The sequence below is a fragment of the Python bivittatus genome, unplaced genomic scaffold, assembly GCF_059951505.1.
Source record: "Python bivittatus isolate LINGU-HERP-01145 unplaced genomic scaffold, Pbiv_v1 ctg000200_np1212, whole genome shotgun sequence".
Taxonomy (NCBI): domain Eukaryota; kingdom Metazoa; phylum Chordata; class Lepidosauria; order Squamata; family Pythonidae; genus Python; species Python bivittatus.
In genome coordinates this window covers 9,578,464-9,606,162 of record NW_028277040.1, presented here as the reverse complement: position 1 = coordinate 9,606,162, position 27,699 = coordinate 9,578,464, and the positions used below count along the sequence as shown (strand labels likewise).

Below are 27,699 nucleotides of genomic sequence, written 5' to 3'. Positions count from 1 at the left end.
AAGTAGCTAATAAGCCAGGAATCGATAAGAAACATGAAACTAGACATACATGCTAAGTTGTTTAATTAGCTAAAGGACCATATTTAAGCAGTAATATCCATGATTTTTTTTTGTTTATTTATTTATTTATTTATGCTGGACATTACCAATCTAGCTAACCTGATTCCTTCCACATGCAGGAGGCTGTATCTTATGTCACCTTAACTGACCTTGTATCCATTACAATTCCCATAATTCCCAGTTACCTTAGTTACCTACAAGGATGCACTTCTAGCAATCACAATTTATATTCCATATTTGGGCACCGGAGGCTAGATTCTCCATGCCTACTTTCAATAAGATTTTTTTTTAAAAGGATGAAATGTATTTTCTCTGACTCTTACATATTAGACCCAGTCCTTTCTTTAAAGAGCCTCACGCTGGGCTGTTAGCACTGCCTATTATTTATACCTTTCATTATTAATGAGTCATTGCAAGACAAAAGCCTTGGAACAGCAGGTAAACATATAAAATACGTTCCAGACATATGAAATACAGAAGGATTCTGAAAGATTGTGGGGGAGGGGACATTACTGTCGTGCAGAAGCTCTGGCTCCACAGATGGAGTTTGTCTTTGAATGCAGAAAACTTAGCAAACAGAGTCAGGCTAGTTAATGAAGACTATAACTAGGCTGGGCTACAAGACCAAGAAAAGAACTCATTCCAAGGCTAAAGTGGATCTGATGCTAGGTACATCATTTAAAGGTGCCATGGTGAGAGTGGTTATTTTTATATAATTCTTTAACAGCTACCATGGAGAAAGGGGGGAGAAGTGGTGGGTTTTCACTGGGACAACAGGACCGATAGCGAAGTCATCCCCCTGCCCCGTACAGGAACAATAGCAACAACCAAAAAATGTCCTCCAAAGACAAGACCTCTCCCAAACTAGGGATTCTGGCACAGTATTTTGGTTTCCCAGCCAGCTGTTGGGAAGATAAGGACTAAGGCCATATTATTTTTCCTCTCATTATTTTTTTTCTGGAAGGAAAAAAAGATGGAAGAAATGATGGGAAGGTTTATAAATGGAAAGATGAACGATTTACATGATCTGAAAGAAACCAGAGAAAATAACACGATCTGAATCTCCTGTAACGTTGTGTGAATGAGGCAAGAAGGTTATACGATAAAAGTTTTGTCAGGAAGTACTTTGCTTCTGTCTATGTCATTCTATTAGTTTATAAGTAAATAATACTAAATATTCTTTCCAGTTATTCCTCCTCCTGATGGAATCTCAGGTAAAATCAGTAATCCTGGAATTCCTCACTGCTCAGAGAAACAGGGCAAATATATGCTTGTCTGTGTTGCACTTCTATGTTTCTATTTCAATAGTTGGCAACCCTAGCAGAATAAATTACTCACCTTTCCTTCCTCTGTGGTCTTTAGCTCCTGCATTTGTGCTACTCTGACAGAGATGGATTTCATGATGCTCCTTTTTTGAAATGACAATATTCAGTTCTACTCTAAACTGTTGAGTCAGTTGACCACAAGATGGTAAATGAGATCAGGCCAAGATATGGCATTGGTTCATATTACAATTAAACTAATGCCTGAAAGGGAAATTTAAAATCCATGTTAATAGCAGGAAGGCATTGTGTCAGGAAAGCTCTTTAAAGTGAAGTAACATAGTCCATTTTGGTAACGCAAGAAAACAAGTATGAGAACGTGACTGCCCTTTCTCGGTGTCTGGAGGCTGTAAGGGTGTCTGGAGGCTATAAGGGTCTGGATGGGGAACAACAGGCTTCGGCTGAACCCTGGTAAGACGGAGTGCCTGTGGGTTAATGGCTTCTCTGTATCCGGGACTTTGTCATCTTTGGTGCTCGATGGGGTGGCACTACCCCAGACAGATCCAGGGCGTAATCTGGGGGTCCTCCTAGACTCACGGCTCCTGCTTGAAGAGCAGGTGGCAGCCATGGCTGGGAGGGCCTTTGCACAGCTTTGGGTTGTGCATCAGTTACGCCCTTTCCTGGATCAGTATGCCCTTCGAACAGTCACTTATGCCCTTGTTATCTCCCAGATAGACTACTGCAATGCGCTCTACATGGGGCTACCCTTGAAGACTATCCAGAAGCTACAGCTGGTCCAGAATGTGGCTGCACGGGCTATTTTTGGAGCCCCAAGAAGGGCCCATGTAACACTGTTGCTCCACGAGCTGCACTGGATACCAGTTTGCTTCTGGGTCCAATTCAAGGTGTTGGTTATTACCTTTAAAGCCCTACATGGCATGGGGCCAGGTTACCTAAGGGACCGCCTCTCCCCTATGTCTTCAACCCATCCCACCCGATCGCACAGAGAGGGCATGCTTCGGACCCCCTCAGTAAAAGAACTCCATCTAGCGGGGTCCAGAAGGTGAGCCTTCTCTGCAGTAGCCCCCGCTCTTTGGAACATTCTGTCCCCGGAGGTGCGATTGGCCCCCTCACTCCTGGCCTTCTGAAGGACCTTGAAGACCTGGTTCTGCCACTTGGCCTGGGGTGGGGAGGGAATACTTCAAGCAGGGGGATGGCTAGCCCCATAGTGGCCAGCTCTCCGCAGCCTGATTTTCTATCTTCTTGGATCTTCCTTTTTTTAGTATTGTTTTAAATTTTGGATGTTTTATGTGTTTTAGATATATTGATAGTTTTAATGTTTTCTGTAAGTCGCCCAGAGTCCCCTATTGTGGGGGAGATAGGTGGGGGAGAAATCCAATAAATAAATAAAAATAAATAAAAAAACGAGTTCTCAGATGGTTACAAGCAAACAGCCTGAGAGAAAGGTAGAAACTACCACTCTAGCTCAAAAGAGGTTTCTACCCATTACTGCTGAGTGCACCTTCTAGTAATCAATGACCAGAAAACCAATGTGTTGATTTTTGCTAGAAAATCCAAAAGATTTAAATCGGCTATTGAGGGGAATGACATAGAGCAAGTCAGGAGTCTATGACTTGCTCAGGAGTCTGGGGATAGTGCTCCAGGCCACAGATATATGGAAGAAGCATATTAATCACAACATAAAGGAGTACAGCAGTCAACATGAAGTTTACCTGGACAAAGGGTAGGGATGTGTACAAGTAGCTCTGAAACTCTTTGTAGCAAAACCTATGGCCCAAATACTTTATGGTCAACTGGACATTTACCTGTTATAAATCACTTGAGGCCATACAAGCCATGTTTTTGCGAATACTCTTCCAGCTGCCTAGATGTGTACCTGATGTAACTCCCAGAATAGAAGCAGGGCAATAAAAAGTGGAGGTGAGGGCAATACACACCTATTGGCTTAAATGCCACTTTTTCCCCATCAAGACTAATAATGGTGTTCCATTATTCCTGGCACACCAATTTAATGACCTGGGACAATGCCCTAACTACTAAGAGAATCTCACCCAGGTATTCATCTCATTGCTGCCATGGTCTCAGATGCCACCTGATGATAACAACACTGGTTTACATTACTGGGAGTATAACTGAGGGATCTGTGAGTAGGAGCTGTTCATTGGTTGTAATTTAGGCTTATAACATCTGGCCTAGTCCACAAATCCAACAAAATAAAATGGATTATATCACTCAGATTAGAGATGAAGTTGCTAGTTTTGAATATTCCCTGATATAAAGAATATTAAAAAAGACTTCTATGGAATAACTCTGATTTCGCCTATGCTCAAAATGCAGATCTAAAATGAAGTAAAATATTACAAATACTGTGAGTTTCTGGTAACATAAATCTTTCTTCTGAATGGAATGTTGGTAATCATGCAGGAGCAGTGGGCCCAAAACCTATCTTCCCAGATGTGCTGATCTGGAGAAGTTCTCTTTCTGTGAGAGTATTCACAATAAAAACTCCCACAACTGCAGACCCGAGCAATACAGTCTAAAATCTGCTACTTTATTATATTGCATACACAGATTTGGGGTTTCACTGGCTTTAGACCACATCTATGAAGAAGATTCTGGAGAAGGCTGTAATGCTGGGAAAGGTAGAAGGAAAGAGAAGAAGAGGTCAATTAGCAACAAGGTGGATTGTTACCATAGCGATGAGTCACCATTGGAAGTGCTGAAGGACCAGGCTAGGGACAGATCATCATGGAGACAATCTGCCTATGTGGCCATTAAAAGTTGACCACAACTTGATGGCACAATTCAATTTAAGCTGTTTGAACCTATGCCACAGCAAATGACCACCACAGTCTTCCCCAGCCAGATGCACTGTATTGGGTATGCTGGGAGACATGAGGGAAATTGTAGGCAAATGCATCAGGACAGCAACAGGCTGCAGAAAAATGGACTTGAGGAATCAAGGTCAAATGCAAATATTTATTTAAACTATCAAAATGGATGCACAAATTAAGGCACAGAAGATTCTTGAACTGAACTGGGATACTGAAGAAACAAAGATAGAAACAACTATGAAAATCACTTCAGGAATCTTCTCTTCAGGAGAAGATGTCCAGGATAACTGCGTGCTTGTCCATTGATTGCTGAGGTTGCTTTTAAAGGTAGGGAAGACAGTCAAGTGTGCATGCTCCAGATGTAGAAAATGCAGAAATAGCCTGTATTACAAGTTCCTCTTACACTGGGAGCACATTAAAAAATACCACAACGTTCTCTCTTCTCTAAAGCATCCAAAGTCAAAGATCACATGTATAAATACACAGCCACCTTTGTATTTTGAACAAAATACAGCACCTAAAAGACTGAAGCAATGTAATGAGACTCTCCTTCACTTACCTTGATCCTACATTTTCTTCTACACATATACATGTTAAATCTATTCTGATTTATTCTGTAAATAAGGGGAAGAGGATAGAAATAATCTATTCTACTAGCAGAATAGATAGGTTGAATACAACTCAATCAAATATTATGCTATAGGACTTCATGGGACACATGAACCTGATGAAGTCTTAATACCATAAGCTTTATACCATATAATTATAACTGCCTTTCAGGCAAGGATGTATAACTTTTTAGGCGCTGATGACATACTTGGCTTTCAAATGGCGTGCTGCTCTCCAAGATAAAGTAGCATTGGTAGGACAAGGACAGAACTAAATCTGATTTCATTTAAATGTGAACATAGTTAAAATTGGTTCAATACAGTCTATATGATTACTCTTTGGATATTCATTTTCTGCCTTTTTCACATTACAAATGATCATTTGACAACCAATTCTGAATGGGTCCAGCAGTCACAACTTCTACTCAAAAGTGTGTGCAAGACAATTTGTTGAGCATAGAATATGTCAATGCTGGCTACAGATTTGGACAAGGTGCCCTCAATCCCCCCCAGCACCATCAAATAAGACATCTACTGGAGGGAGGGCAGAGAACCAGAAGGTGAAGAGAAAATGCTGGTGCATCTCCTCCCTCTCATCTTTGTTTGCCTGTACAGGCATTGACAGCAAGAAGGAAGAGCACTAGCAGACAGGATGCTACTGATGAGTCAACACTGGGACCCCTGATAAGGTGAGCCTCAATCACACCAAGGACTCAGATATGTTTCAAAAATAGTAAATTATAGGTTTACTTTTTGGATCTATATAATACTCCTGCTATATTTTTAGGATATCTCAAATGGCAGGCATAAACAGGCTTTCTTTTCATCTTAAAAACCTGCTCTGAAAGTATCTCTCTCTCCAAGCCACAAATAATACATTTAGTCATGGTAGCCTGAATCTATGCAAGTTCTGTCATCAGACTGATAACAAAACCCTACAGGGCAGTGTGAAGGAAATGACGGCCTCTTGTTTGTTATTCCATCCTTCATAGCTTTATCAAAGGCATTCTCATATTACATTTTCCTTAGCTTCCTATCAGCAACCAACATTCCATAAACACAAGGTTTCATCAGCTTTTGCTCCGATCGCTCTGTTCCATCACTGCAATCCAGAATTCAGTCTACTGGGTGGATTGTGGTATAGAACTATTTCTGAAATGTATGTCACATGTAAAGTTCCCCCCTCCCCAAATGTGATTTTAAAAAAGCAAAGAGAAAATAACCATACTGTTCATGAACTTGATCCCTGGTTTATTTATTTATTTATTTAACAGTACCCAATAGCTCATCCAATAAGATTTGGCTTTTCATCTTCTGCTCCTACTTCATTGAACCAGGCAACTGCCTCCTATTACACAAGCCTGTCATTGTCCTTAGGATATTCATTGAAGCTTTGTCTGGATTTCTCCAGGTTTGGGAACTGAGCACATAATTCCCAGAGAGCTATGGTACAGACAGGTTTTGTTAGAGTTTGGATATGGTAGCCTTAAAGAGGTAGAGCTGTATCTGAGATGTTAATGGGCAACATTTATTTTAAAATGTAGTAAATCAGATCTACTGCATTTCCCCAACCCTTATGCTTATCAGGTCCCTAGACACTCTTCTGCCAATGCTCCTTTATCACAGGGGGTCTCTTCTGACTTGACAACTCATTTACCAAACAGAAAGACTGAATGGGCAGCAATGTGAATGTCCTTTTGGCCCTAAATAAAACTATTTTGACTTAGCCAAGCTTTCCAATTATTTGAATCCAGTTTTACAACTTGCTGGAACATCACTTTTTTTTAGTTACTTCTCTAATTATAAGGTGTGTAAACATTGCTTATAATTGTTACAGGGTTTTGTTGTTGTCCACTTGTAGGACCAGAAACACTGAGGGATAGAGTGCAAATGATTTAAATTAAATATTTAGGCACAAAGAAAGAAAAGATCTGGGCACTTAATCCCATATATTTATCCTAAAGCAAATAAAAAGTCTGTATTTTAAAGTAAATAAAATATATGTAGTTTCACATTCAGTGAAGATCTGCTTTCTATGTTGAAAAGGGCTTTGCTTCAGTTGGATTCTATTCTTTCTCACTTTGTATCAGGGACAGAGCAGCATAGAACAGTGAAATACTACTACTTTTTGGAAAACAAAGCAGATTGGTGCAAAGAGCTTGTTCAATTGCACTCTGGTACACAGGGTATAGTAAACCACACACATGCATAAAAGCTGCATATATGCACTAAAGCTCATCAAGAAGTAGTTCAGAATCTGCTGACATTGAGGTTACTGAAAATTACTTGGTGATCTACTGGTAAATTACACCAGCGTGGTGTGCTATTTAAGGTGTTGGACTAGGAGTGGGGAGACCCAGTTTTTAATCCATCCTCAGCCATGGAAGCTCAATGAAAGACTTTGGGCCAGTCGTTCTCTCTTGCCTCAACCCACCTCAACTGGGTTGTTCATGAAGGAAAAATAAGAGGAGTGTTATGTACACCTTCTAGACTTCCTATAGGAAAGGATGTAGATTTAATGTAAAAATAAAAATCAACCAGCAAGGATTTCTGACTGCCAGTTGTTCAACAAAAGCAAGAAAAGCAAGATGCATCAGGTGAAATGGAGATATAAGGAGTGGATTTCCATGTAGAAAGACTGTGAGCTCTAGCAGAAAATTAAACAGCTCTCATATAGCTGCAGTCAGCCTACCCCTAGTCTACTTTTACTGAGCTAAGTGAGTCATTCAATGTCTCAGGTGAAAGATTTTACCATCCCTTGCTATCTGATTCCTTTTGGGAAAAAGGTTTAGAAAAATATAATGAACATTGTATTGTAGCATGAAAGGAGTTAGGACTGGCTTAGGTTAGGGTTTTGCAATGCAAAAAGGGAAAAAAGAATCTACTAGATTTCTTTCATTACATTTTCTATGAATCTTAGATAACATGATGGTGATGTGATTAGTTTCCGTTTAGATGTTATTTGAAATAACCTTTAAATTCTCTAAACCAAGGTTTATTATGTTATTTAAGAAATGATATATACACAATCTACAGCTTAGCATAATGGGTGATGATAGTCTTCTGATGTCACCTTCCCTACAGGATTTCCTGTAATTTCCTGAAATTAGGCCACTGTAGCATTTGCTAATCCAAAAGCTACCTAGCAACCAACACCAATAACTCTGTCAATCCTAACCAATATCACTGCTAACACTGATGCTATTGCCAATTTACACCACAACTTGTCCAGGTTGTGATATCTCTGTTACTGGGTCTTAATTTTATTGTGATAAGGTTCAATTCCACAACCATATATGTTAATACTTTTGTTGTAAGCCTGTTTGTTTTAACCATGTAATCATAAGCTTTCTCAGCTAGTAGCAGAGGAAGCAGCATATTTATTAATATACTGGCTTGGATCCAGATTTTGTACTCTCAAGGAAAACACCCAAAGGAGATTATTTTTGCAGCCTTTTATATTCCTTAGCAATACTCCTGGAAAGTGATGGTATCCTCCAGAACAGGGAAGAGGGAAGGGGGATAAAACCATAAGCATAAATGGACTCCAGCTTTTACCACCAGGATCCTCCACTGGATCAAAAGTGGTCGGTGGATAGAAGGAACCCTTGCATTCACAGAATCTAAAACTAGAATCCAAGCTAATGTATTTATACAGAATTTTTCATAAGTGCTCGGAGCACTTTCCATACATTGACTGTGTTCGCATTTGTATTAAGGCATTGTTTATTTTTTTGTTCAGATGTGTACAACATTCCAAGTTTTTAACCATGTCTTACAAACAATGTTCACGAAACACACTAAATCAAGATCAAACAAAATCTATTATGACTTCAAGTAACTTTCTCTGACCAGGATGTGTTCCAGATGTGTAGACTTTGACTCCAAGAATTTGCAACAATGGCCATGCTCCAGTCCACACATCTGGAGGGCACCCAGCTTAGGAAAGGCAACCTTAATATAATTTGTGAACCCAGCCATACAAAACTGAATTAGAAAAGCTAATAACTGAAAGACGTTGCTGCCATTCCTGCTATTATCCCTACTACCAAAACATACTACCAGGATGGAAAAAAAATCACTTCAGTTTTCTCTCCTGGAAGGAAACCAGATGTCTGGGGCAGTAGCTAAGGAGGGAAATGGTTCACAGTGGACCTCTATTGGTAAGGTCAGAAATCATCTACACAATATTCACTTCATGCCAGCTACGATGACATAGTTTGGAAAGGAACAAATAATCAGCTTACCATTGGAATGTGAACCCAAGGCAAAATAAAATCAGCATAAAGAAACTGAATAATGATGAAACCATGAATATATACCAATTATTTCTAAGACAACTCTTTCCTCTAGGGTGGAAGTTCTTTGTCCCCTGAACCAATATGTTTTCATGAGAAATCCAGAACCGCTGAAAGCAGAGCAGCATGCTTCATAAGGAAAGATACGCAACATCTAGCAGAGGGGGAAAGGAGACAAGGAAAGAGAAAGCAAGTGTTGCCACATGCCGAAGTGGCAGGTGCAGAGCTGAAAGTTGGCTCAGGGCAACTCTGTGGGCAATCTAGATCATGCAAAACAAAAGCCAGGTCTCTAAAGCTGTGCCACTTCGATTAATTGCACTCACTCGAGCAACCCGCATCACGCAGCAGTTCAGCAAAGTAATAATAGATTTACATTGCTGTCAGGACTTCATTAGCCACAAGGACGGCTTTTAAATTAAAGAGCAGAAAAGCACATATATCTACCCAATTCCAATAAATCTTAACACAGTTTTGGAACTGCAGGCAGTCCTGTTGAATTACCTCACTTAACTCACTGAGACCTTAGTGCTTTTCTTCCAGAAACTTCCACAGCTTTGATATCCTCACAACAATCTCAACTCCACCTTACTTAATCATGTTCTGTTACCTTGTTCAAATCAGCAATCATATATTTTTATCCTAAAATAACTACAGGTAGTCGTCAGGTTAAGAACGCCCAGGTTACAGGCAACCCATAGTTAAGAACCGAGCCTACTGTAGCAAAAGTTGAGTTAAATACACAATGATTCGATTTAATTACACAATACTACTTATACAGTATTATATAATAATACTGTTCTGGTTTACATACAAATTCGACTTAAGGACAGGCCTTGGGAACAAAACTCGTTCTTAAACTGGGGACTACTTGTATTTCAAGTTCCAAGTCCAACAATCAGATCGCTAACATACAGCTGCTCCATTTGACTAGCCTAGCCTAGGTACTGGTTTCTTGATGCAGTGCATTACACAAATATATGCACATTGGAATCCCTTCCTCCTATATAAAATTATTCACAATCTTGGATCTCCATCAGAAGCTGTTGTATACCCTACCACTCAGAGTAGCAAGATTGATGAGAAATACATGAGACAAGCCCTTTTTTGTACCAACAACTGACTATGAAAGTCTCTCTGAAAGTCTGAAAGCTGGCTTCATGTTCCTCAGTTTTTCGTACACAATAAAAAAAAAAAAAATGGGTCTATCGTGAATTTTAAAGCTGTTTTGGTCTGTTTTACATTGTTTTTCCTTTATTTTAGTATGATCTTATTGAATTATTTCTGCTGCAGTAATTAAAGTGTTGGACGAGGAGTGGGGAGAGAGACCCAGATTCTAGTCACCTCAGCCATGCAAGCTCATGGCGTGACTTTGGGCCAGTCATTCTCTCAGCCATTACTTCACAGGATGGTTGCTGGGAAAAATGGGAGGAAGGAACCTGATATTGCCTTGAGCTCCAGAATAAAAGGCAAAACATGAATTTAACAAATAACAGTTGTAGCTTGACTTTTGGCAAACCAAAGGCCTCACAGTAGAAATACCTTTAATAAATATGTTAATATCTAATAGAGAGCCAATATGGTGTAGTGGTTAAGGCACCAAGCTAGAAACTGGGAGATGGTGAGTTCTAGTCCTGCCTTAGGCACAAAGCCAGCTGGGTGACTTTGGGCCAGTCAACACTCACTCAATCGCCCCCAAAAAAGTCTAATAAATAAATATGGCTTAATGGCATCTAGCTTAATGGTTGAAAAAAAGCAATAAACAGTCCATCTGTGAAAACAAACCTAGGTGACAAAGCAGGCTTAGGCACATTGCTTTAGCACAATAAAACACACATACACAAAATCCTTGCCACCATTTATGGAACATTGTGGATTCCAAAATAAAAAGGACAATTGATTCACACTATGGCCCTGGTGGCCAACATTCTTCCCAGTTATTTTGCTGTCATGTAAGTGGGTGGAGCTACTGTTCTAGATGGGTTTGGGCCATTTAAGTTGTGCTACGTCTTTTCAGGAGCTTAATACATTTATTCTTTTTCCATCAAGAAACTAAACTGCTGTTGGTGGCATGATTCTGCAAGGCTCTAAGGAATTAAAAAATATTGGGAAAATTTGGTTAGTGTTGGTTAGATTGAATTTTAAACGCAGCAATACCCAAAGTCTTCAGAAGACATGCATTTTGGTCAGTAAAATAAAATATCAAAAACCTTCAATATTACTCCTAGTAGAACCAGCTATCAGAATTAGGCAATAAAACTAGTATTACCTTGCATAAAGCTTGGGCTACCTTAAAGGAATTAGAGTCCAAGTGCAACACCAGATTTGGAGACTTCACCCATACATACCCTAGATAAACAGTGTTAATGGATTCCTGAAAAATGTGATGTTAAAACAGCATATTAAAAATGGCATACCCAAGAACCAGAACTAAAAAATAATGACACATTTAGAAGAAACATATTGGATACAAGATCTGAATATTTATTATTTCTATTTTTTAAAATTTAAATTCTATTTTTTTAGAGAGACACATTTTCTTTGACAGAGAGAAAAACAGCTTTCATTTTTGAAATGCATTTTTCTTTGTTTTTGTCCTCTGTACTTCTACAAAACTGCTGTAGCAACTGCTTCTAATTAAGTTGTACTGTACAAAGAAAACAGAAACAACAAAACAAATCTATCTCAAGAGTCCTACTTCTAGAAGTAAGCTCCATGTACCCCCACCCACTGTTTCCTGTCATTTAATCAGTTACTTCACCATAAGGGGACCTGTTCTCTTAACCCACAACTACCAAGCTTAACAAAAAGTCTTTGGTGAAGGAATTGGTAAAAAGTCCAAATCTACAACGTCAACTGGATCTCCTTTATTGATGTGTCTGTTCACACTCTCAAGTCAACCACTTTTCCCTCTCTGCCTCTCTCTCCCAGCACAGAAGGCAGCACATGGGATTGGAGGAGGGAAACATCTGGCCTGGTGCTGTTGGGGTTTCAACAGCAGGGCCCTCTGGCCCCAAACAGTGTAATAGGAGTCAGGCAGTAGGCCAGCATGCTTCTCAGTCCCTCCTCTGTCTAACTCAGTGTTTCTCAACCTTGGGAACTTTAAGATGTGTGGACTCATGGCTAGCTGGGGAATTCTGGGAGTTGAAGTCCACACATCTTAAAGTTCCCAAGGTTGAGAAACACTGACCTAACTGGTAGAGAGAGGGATCTAGCTATCAGTCCTCCCGGGTAAACCAGACAGGAAATACGACTAGATGAGCTAATTCTACTTTATTGTAAGGCTGCATTAACAGAACCTTGCAAGTCTGAAAGTATAAATCTCCCGCCTTCCTATTTACTGCCTGAGTGGTTAGGGCAGGTCCTTCCTAAGTTTCTTTTTCTGGCCATTACTCTGTTGCAGACTCCTTTCTCTTTTATCTGATCGTTCCCTAGGCGGCATCTTGTCCCCCCGTCTTCCAAGGCTACTTTCACATCAGCCTGGGCTATGAGGTGGTGGCAGCACAACTGGGCATTAGCCAGGCTGATGGCAGACATAGGCCTTGAGCTGCAATGGGCACTGGGTACACAGGCCAGCAGATAATCAGGCACGGCAGCATACCTTTTTTGCATCCCTTTTAGACCACTGTCAGGACAGACAGCTTTTCCCTTGCTCTCCTCCTCCCTCTGCTGCCACCACAGCCACCGCTCACAGTGCCCTCTCCTGTTCCTCTTCCATTGCCTGCCTAGCTTCATGTATTCAGACTGTGCAGGGAAGGAGGCACAGTTGCTGGTTCACCAGGGACAGCACAAGTGAAGTACATGGAAGAGCATGGGAGAAGCAGCAGGTAGGATACTACTACAGCAGGTGGAGCACAGGAAGTAATATCTGAGAAAGGCCTCTGCTTAGGATCCACCCTTTTCTGAGGCCCAATGAAGCTGCATACAGTATGCTTCAACCTGTTAAACAGGTCCTGTGTAAGGAATGTGGACTTAGTATTCTTTGATACCTACCCTTAAGTCAGAATCCAGTTGAGTAGTTCCCTTAATCTAGAATGTGCTTTCCTGATTCTTGGGATTGACCTGGAACAATTTAGGTCACACATCTTTGCTGGAGCCATTGGAAGAGAACAGAAGGATGCAATATACTTTATGCTTGATCTGTCTTGTCATCAAAAGTTGTACTTCTTTTTAGTTTCTGGAGGCCTTGATGAGGTCTCCTCTCTCTCTCTCTTTTGGGGCAAACTTGGGAACTGATACAGTTGAGGAGGCTGGTCTCCTTCAGGTAGTGCCATAATGAAGAACAGAGGCTGGGTCTGCATAGGTGGTCTTAGAGAAGAACCAAAGATTGGGCTACAAGAAGAATAGATAAACTCACCCCCTTTCAACATCCCTCAAGGGTCATGATAGTACTGAAGCCTGTATGTCAAAAACTGACAACTTTCCATTTCTGGTCAGCAACAAGACTCATGGAAACTGAGGTGAGAGGCCTACAGAAGGCAGTTTCCACCCCCTGGTCTTTTCAAAAAGAAGCATGAAACAGTATGAGATTTGATACACACATCTCAGGGTCTACTGCACAGTAATGCCATAAGCACATTATTATGCTGGACCCTCCAACTCTGCTGGGACTGCAGCTCCCAGAATTCCCAGCCAACACAGCCAAGCTCATAATTCTGGGGGCTGCAGTTCCAACACACCTGAAACTGGAAGGTGTCAAACCAGGGCAAGTTGCATTATGGCACAAGTGAAAAAGTGCAGCTGAGCCCCAAATGGCTGCCTAGCTGGAGGAAAAGTGGAATTTGATGCAATGTTAAGAGAAAGTAGAAGGGAGCTCTTAATTGAAGCCATACTTCTCCAAACCCACATCTTCTGGCAAAATAACAGCATGAATATACAATCTCAGTAGATAACAATTATTTCTAGATTCTCGGTATTTGGGAAAGAGCACATATGGCCAGAGAGAGGGGGTTGCTGCTTCAGTGTTTACGGCTGGAGATCTAAACTCTGCCTGTTTCATACTGAACAGGTAACTATAAACAGATGTCAGAAGGACAAATCTGTTGCACTGATTGGATTGCTATTTTTGTTTTGAAAACACACAGGGAAGGGAAGGGAAGGGAGAGGAGAGGAGAGGAGAGGAGAGGAGAGGAGAGGAGAGGAGAGGAGAGGAGAGGAGAGGAGAGGAGAGGAGAGGAGAGGAGAAAGAAAGAAAGAAAGAAAGAAAGAAAGAAAGAAAGAAAGAAAGAAAGAAAGAAAGAAAGAAAGAAAGAAAGAAAGAAAGAAAGAAAGAAAGAAAGAAAGAAAGAAAGGACCAGTTGGCAGTGCATGCTATATTGCGAGTAGCTTGCCTAAACTGCAGACTTTTTTTTTTTTTGCGTCTGTACAGACAGTGTGAAGCCAGCTCTTGACAGATGTGTGCCATTACTTAGCCTCTGGCTGGCCCTGCATCTCTTTAGTAGGTCACCAGGTTTTAATCTCCAGTGCAAAAGAATGAGGCCTGGATTGCAACCACCCTTCTGGCTCTGGGTGGTCTCAATCCAGCCGTAGGAACCATAAACCTCGACATACTAATCATGCCAGAAGCAAAGAGTAAGTCCTACCCAAGACAATCGTTTGTGGTTTCAGCTCCAGGGAAAGCAGAAGCCCAGGGTTTGCTAAAAGAGTTGCTGCTTGCAGTTTCAAAGCATTTGATTTCTGCCTATGACAGGGGGACTTTGAGGGCGCATATGAACCAGAGATTTAAACACCTATTGCAGACAGAAGTTCTGTACTAGAGCCTGCTCCCTTCAGAAACAATATTGTTTGCTGGAGGCTCTTGATGTGTTCAGGTGCTCCCTTCAAGGGCAAATCATCAGCCAAGAGAAATGTCAAGTTCACTTACCAAAATATGTAAACAGCCAAGACTAGAGGAACTGCAAGTCCGTCAGTTATAATTCTGGAAGAGGTTTTGCTAGATCTCAAAATATATTCAAACTTCTTCACAGGCAATGGAACATTAACACTTTATTTTACAAAATGTGTGAACCCAACAACAGACTGAAAAGTATCCCTTAATTTGATTTTACCTGTTCTAAATGGTTTTAAGTAATACTTAACTACTGCTGTTTCAATAATTTTTTTAAAATTTTTTAAAAAACTAATTAAATGATCACTGGTTTAATACTGTTCCAGCTTCCTCTCCACACTTGCATAAAGACAGAGCGAGGTTTGACAAAGGGCTAAATCCCCTGCTCTAACCATCTGTCAAAACTCACCTTCTTCCCAGCCCACATTAAGGAGAATGATTGGTGGATGTTTCTCCTGTGAGCCTATGATGATTGGCGGGACAGTGAATGAAACCATGGAAATCCACCAATTGTCCCACATTAAAACTGTAGGAACGTCACCACACCCTGGCTTCATTATTAAAGCAAAATAGGGCTCAGCAAAATGTGCTGGCCTACTTCTTTGCTCCTTCAAGGCCATAATGCAGTCATGAGGAAGAGCCCAAAGCCAAACTTCATGATTGATGTACTACCACAACAGTGCTACTCTTAGAGAAAAAAGGGCCCACTGTGAAGATGAAAACAGATAATTTTGAATGCTCAAGTTGGCAAAATGTGATGATGCTTTGGCAGTGTAGCTAGCTATCGTTAATAAAACTTCTCTTATTCTCATAAATTCTCTAAAATCAATAACCGGGGCAGATAATTAAATAAGCAGAAGGCCCACCACACAGACAAGTATCCTTAACTTCTAGCAAGTCTTGTTAGGTTTTCTTTCCTACAGCAGAGGAATACACTAGTAACTGAGGGCATAAGGATAATGTGGCCAAAATCCTGTAAACAGGAAAATGTCAAGACAGTACTAGAGACTGTACTGGACTTATACTTACAAAACTAAATCAAACGCAAAAGTGAATACTTTGTCCTGTATTATTAGTGACTTATAAACACTTCTAAGCACTTTTTTTTTTTACTAACCTATAAAACTCAAAAGACTCATAGTATATGCAACTGGTGAAATGAGCCCTCATCTATGAAATATGTCATAAGGAATGGATTAGTCTGTAATGTATTGTGACTCTTAATATTCAAAGCAGCACATCTTAACAAAATATTCTTACAAAATACTCACTTCCTCTTTATATTTGTACACCAAATGATCTTTTGAGGAAGTAAGAAAGGTGGGAGTAGGAACTGACACTCTCAGACTTGCAAATCATCATAGAAAAAAGGGTGAAATGGTGAATTAATCCAGCTGCTGCTGAAAGACTTATGGTGACCTAACAATAAGGTTTAGGTTAGGTTATATTTCATAATACTCATTCTCTCTGAGTACAGTACAGTACAATATTTGATAGCCATTTCAGAGGAATAGCCCATTTCTTTACTATAAAATCTTGCCTAACTATTTAACATCAACCCAACTTTCTCACACCTGTTATCTTCCCACCTTTAAGACTACAACCCCATTAGTTCCAACTAGCCTTATCAAATGGCACAGATGACAGGAATTGTAGTCCAAATCTATGCTTCATGGATTTAGGAGAGAGGCCCAAAGTGTGCTTATTCATTTATTCAGATCTATATGCCGCTCCAGTCAAAAGACTCTACTTATAAATGTTGCAGAACAATATTCTGCATTCTCAGAAGAATAATTCTGAAATCATTTTCACCCAAGACAGCATGTTTTTCTAAAATTATGGTTTCTGTGTGGATAGTGCCATGGTATAATTTAGTCACTAGATGGCAATGAACTGAACTGTATCTGGATGTTTCCTATTTCAGTTCTTGCTAAGAGAAATAAAACATAGAAAATAAAAATTGGCTGGCTTGCCACTCAAGTATATCCTCTAATTCTTCTATGCCACCAACTGCAATGCAAATAATATGTGCTTTATCTAAAAAGGAAAAAAAGTTTTGTTTCAGAACTATTGTTTTATTCATCTAAAAATTTATTCCTCTTGAATGATCTGCTAAAGTGTATTTAAGTGGATGACATTCCTACCATTTCCACAATACTGTATTTTATTTTAGGAATTATGATTTTAATCATTGCATTATTCATTTTATTACATAAAGTATTGAATGCTCTATATGTAACATATCTGAGACAAATGTGTGTAAAGGATCAATCAGTATTCATGTTTTACATCTCTTAATCACATGATAAAGAAACATCAACTAAAGTATACATCCAATACAATGTTCTATTAATGTTTATTTGAGGAATCACACATTCTGAAATGCATAAAGGCTCAGACTATGCAAGGGGACAGAGTGATAGATACTGGGCCTGTCTCCTACACATCTGTGGCTTCCCTTTCAAGTGAAACGGGAATTCACCTGAACAGAACTTCCCACAGTGGTCTTTGTTCATCTGCTGCCCTCTATAAATATTTAAGTTAACTCCCATAACCCCCTGGATGTTGTGGCCATTGAAGTCCAACATAACTTCCCCAGGTTGGGGAAGGTTGCTTGGCAGGATCAAGGAACCTGATACAGCTAGGACTACAACCATGAAAGGCCATTGAGGTGTGAAAAAAATGTCTTCATATCCTAAAGAAAGTTGAGTCTGGACCACTGACACTGACCTTGATGGGGCATCCTATTATCTGAACTATGAATCCAGTTAGCTAGTCCAGATGTCACATATAGCAATTCCTACATTTTCATTATGGCAGCATGGTAAAAGAAATATGTAAATTCTGTTGTGGTGAAAGTTCATGATATATACCAGATGGTATTTAACAGCCGAACTGCAAACAATATTGTGAATAATACATTTCAATATCTGTTTCATGGTTCCCTTGGAGCTTGAGAAGGAAAAGGAGGAACTATAAAATGTATATCATGCATAGACCAGATAAGCAATATGGTGCTTTCTCTATTTTTTGGACTACAGTTCCCAGAAACCCTGATTCCTTAATACGCTGAATGGGTTTATAGGTATTGCAGGTCCACCTCTGTCACCTTAAAAATTACAACTCAGTAGTACTGATGCACCCCCAAGGTTTGGGGGAAGTATCTAGAGAACGTCAGATTGCTTATTTCTGGCATAGGCCAATCAGCTAGGTCCATGGAGGAGAAAGCGAGGAAAGACAGAAGATTTTAATTTCATCTTCAATTAAATTAACTTTTACAGACAAGTCAGACTCCATTCATAATTCCAAAATGTTCAGGCTGGTAAAGCTGCAGTGGGATTTTGTTGCCATTTTACAAGAAGAACAATCTTATCAGAAAGCTATAAGCAAACTTTACCTGCATCTCCAGACCCATCCAAAAAACATCAATTATAAGGTCAGACATGGCCTTGGGATTACCATGGGACATATATGAATGCTTGCACAGTGCAGGGCTCTCCTCTATTCAAACGTTGGCATGACAACCAAATCCCTCTGCTGTAGCTGGGTGGAAAAGGTTACAAGTCACATATTAGGCACCGAAAAAATACTGTGCCTTAAGAAACAAGGCCATTCATATTTCAAGGAACTGCAACCTGCACAGCATATACACCTAGACAGATGGATACACATAATATAACAGACTTTATAGACTGCTGCACTTCCCTATTTGTCAAGCAAAGCTGTAGCTAGTTACCTTCTGGGAGAGGCACATATTTTGATTAGATTTCTTCTGGACAAGCCATTTGATAAACACAGAGTTAATTTTATCTCTTCCTTCCTTGAGCCTAAAGTGTAGACACAAATCTCATCTGCAAGGTACTGTGCAAGGATGGTGGTTACCATCCTACTCCTAATCCATATCCTCAGCTATACAAGTGATCTGCACGTCATAAAAGCAGAGATTCTCTGATGAGGAAATTCTGCGTTAAAAAAAAAAAGTAACATTGAACTGAATAAAAGAAAAGGGCATTTTCTTCTAGCATCATTGCTCCCACTAGCAAGTTCTCTGTGTTTGCATTTTTGCAGAATACTGAATTTTGACCACAGCCTGTTGAGTGACTATGAGAGAGAGAGATCTTTAAAAGCAAACAGAGACAAATGAGTTGTCAGCTGAACTTTAAACTAATAGCAGTGTCTAAGATGGAAAGTGCTGCTGGGCTAAAGTCCTGCTTGTGGGCTTCCCATTGGCATCTCCTTGCCTACTGTGGGAGCAGAATGCTGGGCAAAACAGGCCTTTGGTCTTATTCAGCACAGTGCTTCTTCTATCAAAAATTGTCTCCCCACTAGTGACTAATAGGGTCTTCTAGATTCGTCCAACCCTGACTGTGCTGACAGAACAGTAATGAGGAAACAGTTTATATCCCCTCAGTGATGGCTGGGTTATGCCAGAATACAGTGTAATATATTCCACCAGTAATGGTTTCTATCGAATTTAGGATCATTTTGGTTTCTTCAATATACTGTGTTATTTTCTGAGGGCAATTTTAAAGCTATTTCTACACCTAACCAATGGACTTCTTATTGTTCCTGGGCCTTTAGCAGAGATACGGAGTGCAAAAAAGCAATTGGGGTGGAATTAAGTACCATAATCTAAGAATTATGGGTTAAAAAACATTTAACAATTTAACTGTAGGGTTGATCACTTTACTCCAGGATGAACCCAGCTTATGGCTGTTTGCTTCCTAAACCATACTCAGTCTGGTGGGGAAAGGATATCACCTCTCTCACCAGTCAGCTATTCTGTCTTTCTGTTTTTAATGGATCATCTATGGCAGGAGGAAAAAACCTGGGATGATTAGCAATGGGGGATGATACTGATCACACTTTGGGTGAAAACATGGTTTGGTTTTGGATTAGCACATTAAGTCAACCAAATCATTACAGTTTGTAACCCATGATTGGGTGTGGTGAAACATGTGATCTAGCCAATTGTGATTTATTCAATAAACCATAGTGGAACCAATCACAGTATAGCAGAACATACAAACCCAATCAACATGTGGATCCAGGAAGAATCTGTAAGCCATGTCAACAGGCTTCTCAACTGGAAGCACCCTGACAGTCACCTGTCCAACTCCACCAATGAATGCATAAGGTTTTGCTGGGTATTTTCTTGGATGTTTTACCAGTAAATGGAACTGTCTTCATGCGTGCAAGATCATGTGTTTGTTTCATCATAGAGCCAATATTCTACTCCTGCCTAGAATGTCCCTTGTGTTTAGAAATGGTGTTTCATGTAATATGCCATCCTAGGTACATCATGAAAACAGGGTTTCACGGTATTATTTCTGGTTAAGCATGCAGTGACACTACATTCAGGCTCATAGACCTGAAGCAAACCCAGAAGCATGGTGTCTTGTAACATGTGTCACAAGAGTTGTAGAAGTTCTTGCATAAACCTCCATGTAACACCCACAAGCAGGATGTTTATACAAACCACCAAGCTAAAAAGCAGAAATTAGTTCTTTACAGGACAATGCACTGCCTCAGAAGCTGCCTGAAATGGGCTTTTGCTGAAGCACAGCCAACCTTAAGTAACAAATGGTGGACAGTATATGTTAAAGGCACCTGGCAAAAGTCAATCATTTCAACAAGATGAACATATAGTGTCTGCTATGACAGCTGTGATAAGCCACAACTGTGCAACTTTTGAGGGGTGGAGAGCTGATATAGATTTGAATTGCTTGTAGGTAGTCATGCTGGAACCAGAACAAAAATGGAATCAAAATTAAAATTTGATTTACATTTAAATGTGTTTAAAACTGATTTACCAGAAATGCATATTTTTCTGAAGACATATTTTATTGTGGCCACTAAACTGTCTGTAAGAGTGACTGGATTCACATATTACACTGATCCATGCTCTGGAATAAACTAAACACATAAGGACAAATCATACAAATCTCATTATGTCTTAGAGTGATGCACAAACTCCTCTAGTGGATTGCATCTAAAATTTTAATTCCATTCAGGCTTTTTCCACTGGCAGAAATTTTATTTATTAATTATTTGCAGTTATTTCCCCCCCCCCAGCTTTGTTATTTGAAAATGGCTAACAATGATAATTCAAAACAGAATTTGAAGTACAATGGTTTCAAAAGGGGGGTGGGTAAATTCATGGTGGACCAGTCTATCAAAGACTATTAATCTTGAAGACTGAATGTGACCTCTGGATTGGAAGCAGCACTCCTCCAAATACCAGCAGGGGAACAAGGGTGGGAGAGTGGTATGTCTGTGTTCCTGCTTCTAAGCACCCAAGAGGGATCTGGCTGGCCATTTTATGAGGAGTAAAATGCTGGACTAAGATGACTCTTAGCTTCACCTAGCAGGGGTGTTCTTATCAGTATTAAAAAGCCCAGCGTGTACATTTAAAATAGCAATTGGTAGGGGTGAGAACAGTAAGATCCCACTCTCCCTGTGCACCTTCACAGCCACCTCTCCTACCACTCTGGGTTGCTCCCCAGCCTTCAGGAGAAGGGGCTACTGGCAGGGATTGGCCACTGCTCCCTTATTCCACCAATGAAAAAGCTCCAGGGAATCAGAAGGCCTCCTATTGGGAGGGGGGGCAGGGTTGCTGGAACCGGCTCAGGAAAAGCAGGAGTTCTTGCCTTTACCTTCCAGAGAAGCCTTTAAACTTCTTTATACTAAATGTGGTTGATTAGAACTCATTTATCTATGATTGGAACTATGCAACACGAGGAAAAAAGTAAAGTAACTTCCTTTACACATTGTGCTAAAATCTTGGTTTGCTTAACCATGGTTTGTTGAACAAATTTGTTCAACAAATAAGTCACAACATGCTAAGCCAAAACATGATTTTGTATGCTAAACCCTAAAAGTGGTACATTTAGTTTGGGTTTACTATGTTGTGCAAACCCTGAATCTCTCCCTCTTTCCTTCTCTCTCTCTCTCTCATCTTTATACGCTGCCCAGTTCTAGCGGCTCTGGACAGCTTACAAAAATATAATCATGTCTGAAGAAAGTTTGACACATACCATTAATCATCAAGGCTCGTTAAAGTTTTTAAACCTTCATAACTAATTCCCAGGAAAACCTGGCTTCAAGAAAAGCATCTAAGTATTGAAATGACATCTAAAGCACTAATATTTTCAGTATTCACTGCAGCAAAGATGTTCAATTTACAAATCATAGCTGGATTAATGGAACTTGGAGCTACCCTGTAGAGCACAGAGAAAGCCACCCAAAATGAAATAATTTTGCCATAAGTTATAAGTATCTATATGAAAACAAAGCAGTATCAAGAGGCAGGCCAGAGACAGCATTTATAAATGCTGCTGCCTTACAATTCTGAAAAACCATTTAGGCTATCAAAAAGTACAGTTTATCTTCAGAGTTTATTCTGTCAGGTCACAAACATGTCAATTCTAAACTTTTCACCTCTTATAGAATGTTACAGACTATTTCATATAAGAATACATAAAGTTATTAGCTAACCCTACAGTGCAGTACAATATTGGATGTAGAGAAAAGAGGAGGTGTTCCTATAAAGAGAACTCAGTGATACCTTTAGAAGAAATAGAAGACTTAGACCAAAATTTATGTGACAAATTATACACACGCTAAATTAAACCAAAATTAGTAGATTACATCAACTGAATGTAAAATAGTCAGCATATTCTAGAGATGGGTCAGACCACACGTCACCCTTAAATGCTTTGTATGACTATAGGTAAGAAAAGAATGTGCTATTTAAGAATCATTTCAACAGAAATAAATGATTTAGAATGAATTATGTCAAAGTACTCCTTAACATGCATTTACAATTTCTTATACAAACATATCTAAGAAAACAATTCTTGTGTAATGAACAGCAGACACTATTTCATGCAGGGACAACCAGCAATTTCTTCGCTTCTCTGCAAATCTAAAGGAATAATCCTTACTGCCAAGATTTTTGACACAATTTTACTACATGGTTCCAGGATAATATTTAAACTGAACATTCTGAACTGTGATAGTTAAAACTTCCTTTGAGTTCCTTGAGTGTGTTTCAACGCTAATGTGTTATAAATCTCTATTTTCCAAATTAGATGTATAATGTGTGGGCTTTGGGACACCCCTGGGGAAGGCAGAGGAAGTTTAACTATCACACCCCACATTTCACTCATTTATGAAGCCCACTGGAATCTCTGCCAAACTCACCCACCGCCTACAGCCTAGAAAAGAATTAAAGGGGCCTATTTGCCTGGCATCCATGACATAGCATCCCTGTGCTTGGAAAAGAGTGAGGTTGGTCCTTCTTATTTTTTGACAAGCGATATGTTAAGAAATGAGCTCAAGACCCCTTTTTAAAAGTGGCTTGTTTTGCCTTTCATCCTACCCAGGCGGTTTAACTTAATTAAGGCAACCAGCCCTTCAGCTCCCTGCTCCCAGCTTTGCCTTCAACGAATCTAAAAGTTCCGAGGATTGGTTCAACAAACAGCCTATTAGGAGCGGCTCCTTTTTTTAGAATTCTGGCTTATAAAAGCTGCATAAATATTTGAGCTCTCCAGCAACTGGGGACCGGCCCTGATTGAACAAGCCAATTAACAGCCATGAATGCAGATAGCTCTGAAGTGTCAGCGTTTGAACGGGGGAGACGAGAGGCGGGGGCGCAATACAGGAGAATTAACATTTCGGGTGAAGCCATTCATGCCACGGCTGGGACTGAAGGGGAGTTACAACTAACAGCGTAATTCAACTGTTCCATCGCCCCGGCACACGCTACCCGTTTCTTAGGAGGCGCCCTTACCCACGTCCCCCCAGCAGCGGAGACGGAGAGCAAGCAGGTCAACACGTGAAAGCATCTCCCTGGCCGATAAATGCCAACACAGTCAAGATTAGGGCAAAACGCGTCGGTATGCGTTAAAGCCGTGGGCTGGAACTGAGGTCGCACGAAAACGCAGCCGGCTACTTCGTGGTCTGGGGCCGGCTGTCCGTGTGGTTCATTTAAAGGTCAGCGTGCTGCGCGAATGCCTAAAGCACGGGGGGCCGGTGTGTTGTGAGAACACAGCCAAAGCTCTGCCGTTCCGAGATGCCCGTCCCATCGCCTCCTGTTTTGACAACTGCTCCCTTTCCTAGACAATGAGAAACTTGACGGGCGATCCGCCTCGACCGTCTCCTCACACTCCACTCTCCTCTGCCCCCGCCCCTGGATCGGCCCCCGAGCGAAGAAGCAGCCTCCTTAAAGGGAACCAGCGGCACCCAGGAGCCCGCGAGATGGCTTGCAAGGCTCGCAGCCGAGAGAAGGAGACCTGGCGCCCAGTTTGGGATCCCCCACCTCCTAAAACGAAGAACCAGCCTCCGGCGCGCGCTGCCGCCGCCGCCGCAGCTGCTGCTGCTTTCGAGAAGCCTCCCGGCGACACAGCAGCTATTCGTGGGCTTCCCCCACCCTCGCCCTCCCCGATTCTATTGTTGGTGGTCTCTTGTTTACCTGGTCGGTCAGTTTGAGGACTGCCATGGTTTCCCTCGGGCTTTGCTTCCCCACATGCAGCTCTCCTGCCTGGAGATGCCAAGCCACGTTCCAAAGGGGAGACGCGCGATCCCGGGCTGACAATCCGCCTCCCGCGGCAGCTCGCTAGGTCAGGAGGAGAAAAACCCGCTGGTATTTAGCCAAGCCCGCTCTGATACAGGAAGTACGGATGCATTCAACCCAGCTAGCCCTGACATCACTCCAACACGCACTCCGGGCCGCGCTCGCCTTGAGCAGGAGCGCCCCCTGCCGAGCATGGCTTGGAGCGGCGCCTGGCTCTCCCCTCCTCCTCCTCCTCCTCCTCCGTGTCCGGAAATGCGAGGCTGCTCCTGCCGACTGTTGTTGTGGCGCCCATCGGGGTCGTTTCCTTTGTTCCGCCCCCTGGTGTTCCCCCGCGCGCGAAACCTGCCCCTTGCAATTGCTGTCTCTGCTTGGTGCGTGCGCTCTTGAAGCACAATGAGTTATTTATCGGTAATTGAATTAGCAGCGGCTTGGATTCGGTGAGGTAGTTGGGCTAGGTTAAATTCTGGACACAACGGTCTTAACTCCTCCTTTACTCTTCAGACGGTATTATGTTCGAGTTCAGGCCTTCTGTCCTTGGAGGATGCCCACTGTATGGGCCGCGGGCTCTTGCCTCAAGGTCGGCCCTGGACTTGGGGTGCTTCTCGGCTTTTATGGTAAAATCCCCATTTGATGAATTAATGGATTGAGGGCAAGTCCAGATGTCCTATAAGGAAAGATAAGGAGCTTTCTGGCCTGGATTATGGCTGTACGCCATAATCATCACAATTATACCAAAGTAAGGCTTGACATATCTCGCTTTGCATGTAATGCGTCTATCTCATATATTGGTTTCACCTTTTGAGTTGCCTTACTGACATAAATGAATATTTGCACGATATTCTAATTTTTTGAGTTTCACCTGTATATTAATATAGTTTAATATAAAATTTAGCTGAGTTTTTTAAAGTATTACTCAGTCTAGACCAGTGTTTCTCAACCTTGGCCACTTGAAGATGTGTGGACTTCAACTTCCAGAATTCCCTAGCCAGCCATATATCATTTTTACACTGTTTTTAGTGTAAATTTTTACACTATTTTCTCTTTTTCTCCATTCTCACACTACAAAGACATTTTAAAAATTGACAATGCATCTTTTGAATCTACATTTGAACATCTGGAGTGTTGCTGTCTTTGTATGTATGTGAAATAATTATTTTAGCCAAACCCTGAGCTAAAATTAGAGCTTAAAATGTGAGACTGCAAGTTCTCCATGAACCTGATTGTTATATAATAAATATGTCTAAGATTCCTTAAAATCTTGAGAATCTTAATATCCTAAGATTTTGGCATGTTTAAAGGGAACATAAGGTAGCAATTGAAAGAAGTTTTAAAAAGTGTGGCCTTGGAGGCTTTCCCTCCATCTTGCATGGCTCCCAATCTTTCACTGCAAATGTATACTGTCTTTCAAGGATCCCATCTCCAGCACACTGAGGAGCACAATTGTGATAAAATAGCAAGTAGTGAAATTTATACACTCTTGGTCAGCTTAATTGTACTCAGCCATGATGAGTCCATTTGGACTGTCTGGATGGAGTACAGTTTAAATGGGAAGATGAGAGACCATAACCCCCACTTGACTTTCCCTTCATTTATATGCCTCCTCCACACCCCACCCCTGATCCTGCAAAAGCACAGGATGGTTTTATTATGCACAGAGAGGAAAATGTAGTGTTTCCATTTCCGCACTGGAAGATGGTGGCTTTCCAGAGAAATCTTATTTGGGGGCTTGCTCTAGTATAGTTTTCTCCAGCCCGTGCAACCTTCAGAGGTGTGGACTAGCTCCCCAGCCAGCATAGCCATGATGGAGACTTGATGAAGCAAGTCACTGCTGGAGGGTTGAGATAGGTTCCTCCACAAACTAATTAATAACAACCATCTAAGTGGAAACTAAGTGTGGACTCCCATATAGCAAATACAGCAAAGCATAGCAAAATGAACATGGGCAATAATCTGTGCTGGAAACAGCCAGGTGTGTTTTGTTGTATCATCTGAGGTGCATCTACTAATTGACAGCTATCCTTGACTATCTGAACCAACCCCAAGTCCATCCATCACTCTGTTCTAGTTCTTCTTGTTATCTCTTCACCCAAAGATTTCCAAGAGTTGGATACCACTGGGAGCAAAGATGATGAAAAACATTTAAAGACGACTTGGAAAGCACTGGAATCTCATAGAAGCGGGAATTAATACAGAGGACTCCTGTGCATGTTTTCATAGTAATTCTTTTGATTCAGTTTAATAGAATGGATCTAATAGACAGCACTGTCCTCCAACACCTGCATTTGCTCTGGCCCTCAGTGATGGGTTTCTCAATTATATCATATGGAAGATATCACTTGACTTTGATAACCTGTCTGATTTCCCATTTCTTCCACTTGGCTTCTTAAATCTGTTAATTTTTTTAAAGCATCAATCAACTTTGGAGAGTAAAACCCAAACCCAAGCAATACTATCATGTAGTATTCCCACATACCATGAGGTCAGGATTGCAAAGGAGTAGTAATCTTGTTTATGTAATAAAATATAGGTAGTCCTCATTTAGCAACCACAATTGGCACCAGTAACTTGGTCATTAAGCGAAGCAGTTCCTGAGTGAAACATCACAATTTTACAATCTTACTTCAGTGTTCTTTTGCTTTACACACCTGTGATAGTCGTAAATACAGGATTGGTTACAAAGTTACTTTTTCATCACCATAATAACTGAACAGTCACTAAACTAGGCAGTTGTAAATGAGGACTACCTGAATAGGATACGTGTTTATAGAACATATTAAGCTATTATTGGGCAACTTGAGATCCTAGAGTTATCTATGGTTCCCAAAAACATTTTTTGACACACATACCTGCCAGTTGCTGAAAATTGTGTTTCCTGGAATTTTGAGGGGGAAGATACATGAATACTCAAGTACAAACCCCCAAAATCACTTAGAAACATGGTATCATCCTTGCTTGTGTTGGTTAGGGTCATACCAACTTCACATATTCATCTCACTTGTTGCAGCCTTGCTCTCCCCATAATGTACAGTGTTGTTCCTGAACAACAAATGCATGCTTTCCCTTGTGCTAACCCTTGATTAAATTTACCACAATGTGTGAGCCCAGAACAGGCAACCCATTTAAACCCCAGGTTTGCAAGTCATCTGAAGCTGAACTGGATGTCTGCTAATCAACTGTCTATTTTCCTTTTCAACCTCCAGACATACAGTTTGGAG

At 40.9% G+C, this 27,699-nt stretch overlaps 1 protein-coding gene across 6 annotated transcripts in view; it reads right to left on the bottom strand.

Annotated features, from left to right (window-relative positions):
- Window positions 1-24,777, bottom strand: part of ANKRD44 (ankyrin repeat domain 44) — a 142,505-nt gene extending 117,728 nt beyond the window's left edge. For 2 of the 6 annotated variants that reach the window (XM_088135680.1, XM_088135682.1), the window contains exon 1: window positions 24,383-24,777. In XM_088135680.1, the coding sequence (XP_087991806.1) occupies window positions 24,383-24,409 (27 nt within the window). In that variant the 5' untranslated portion in view covers window positions 24,410-24,777. The remainder of the gene's footprint in view (window positions 1-24,382) is intronic. The other 4 variants (XM_088135681.1, XM_088135683.1, XM_088135684.1 and 1 more) reach the window with 3 other exon arrangements.
- Window positions 24,778-27,699: the final 2,922 nt, after the last annotated feature.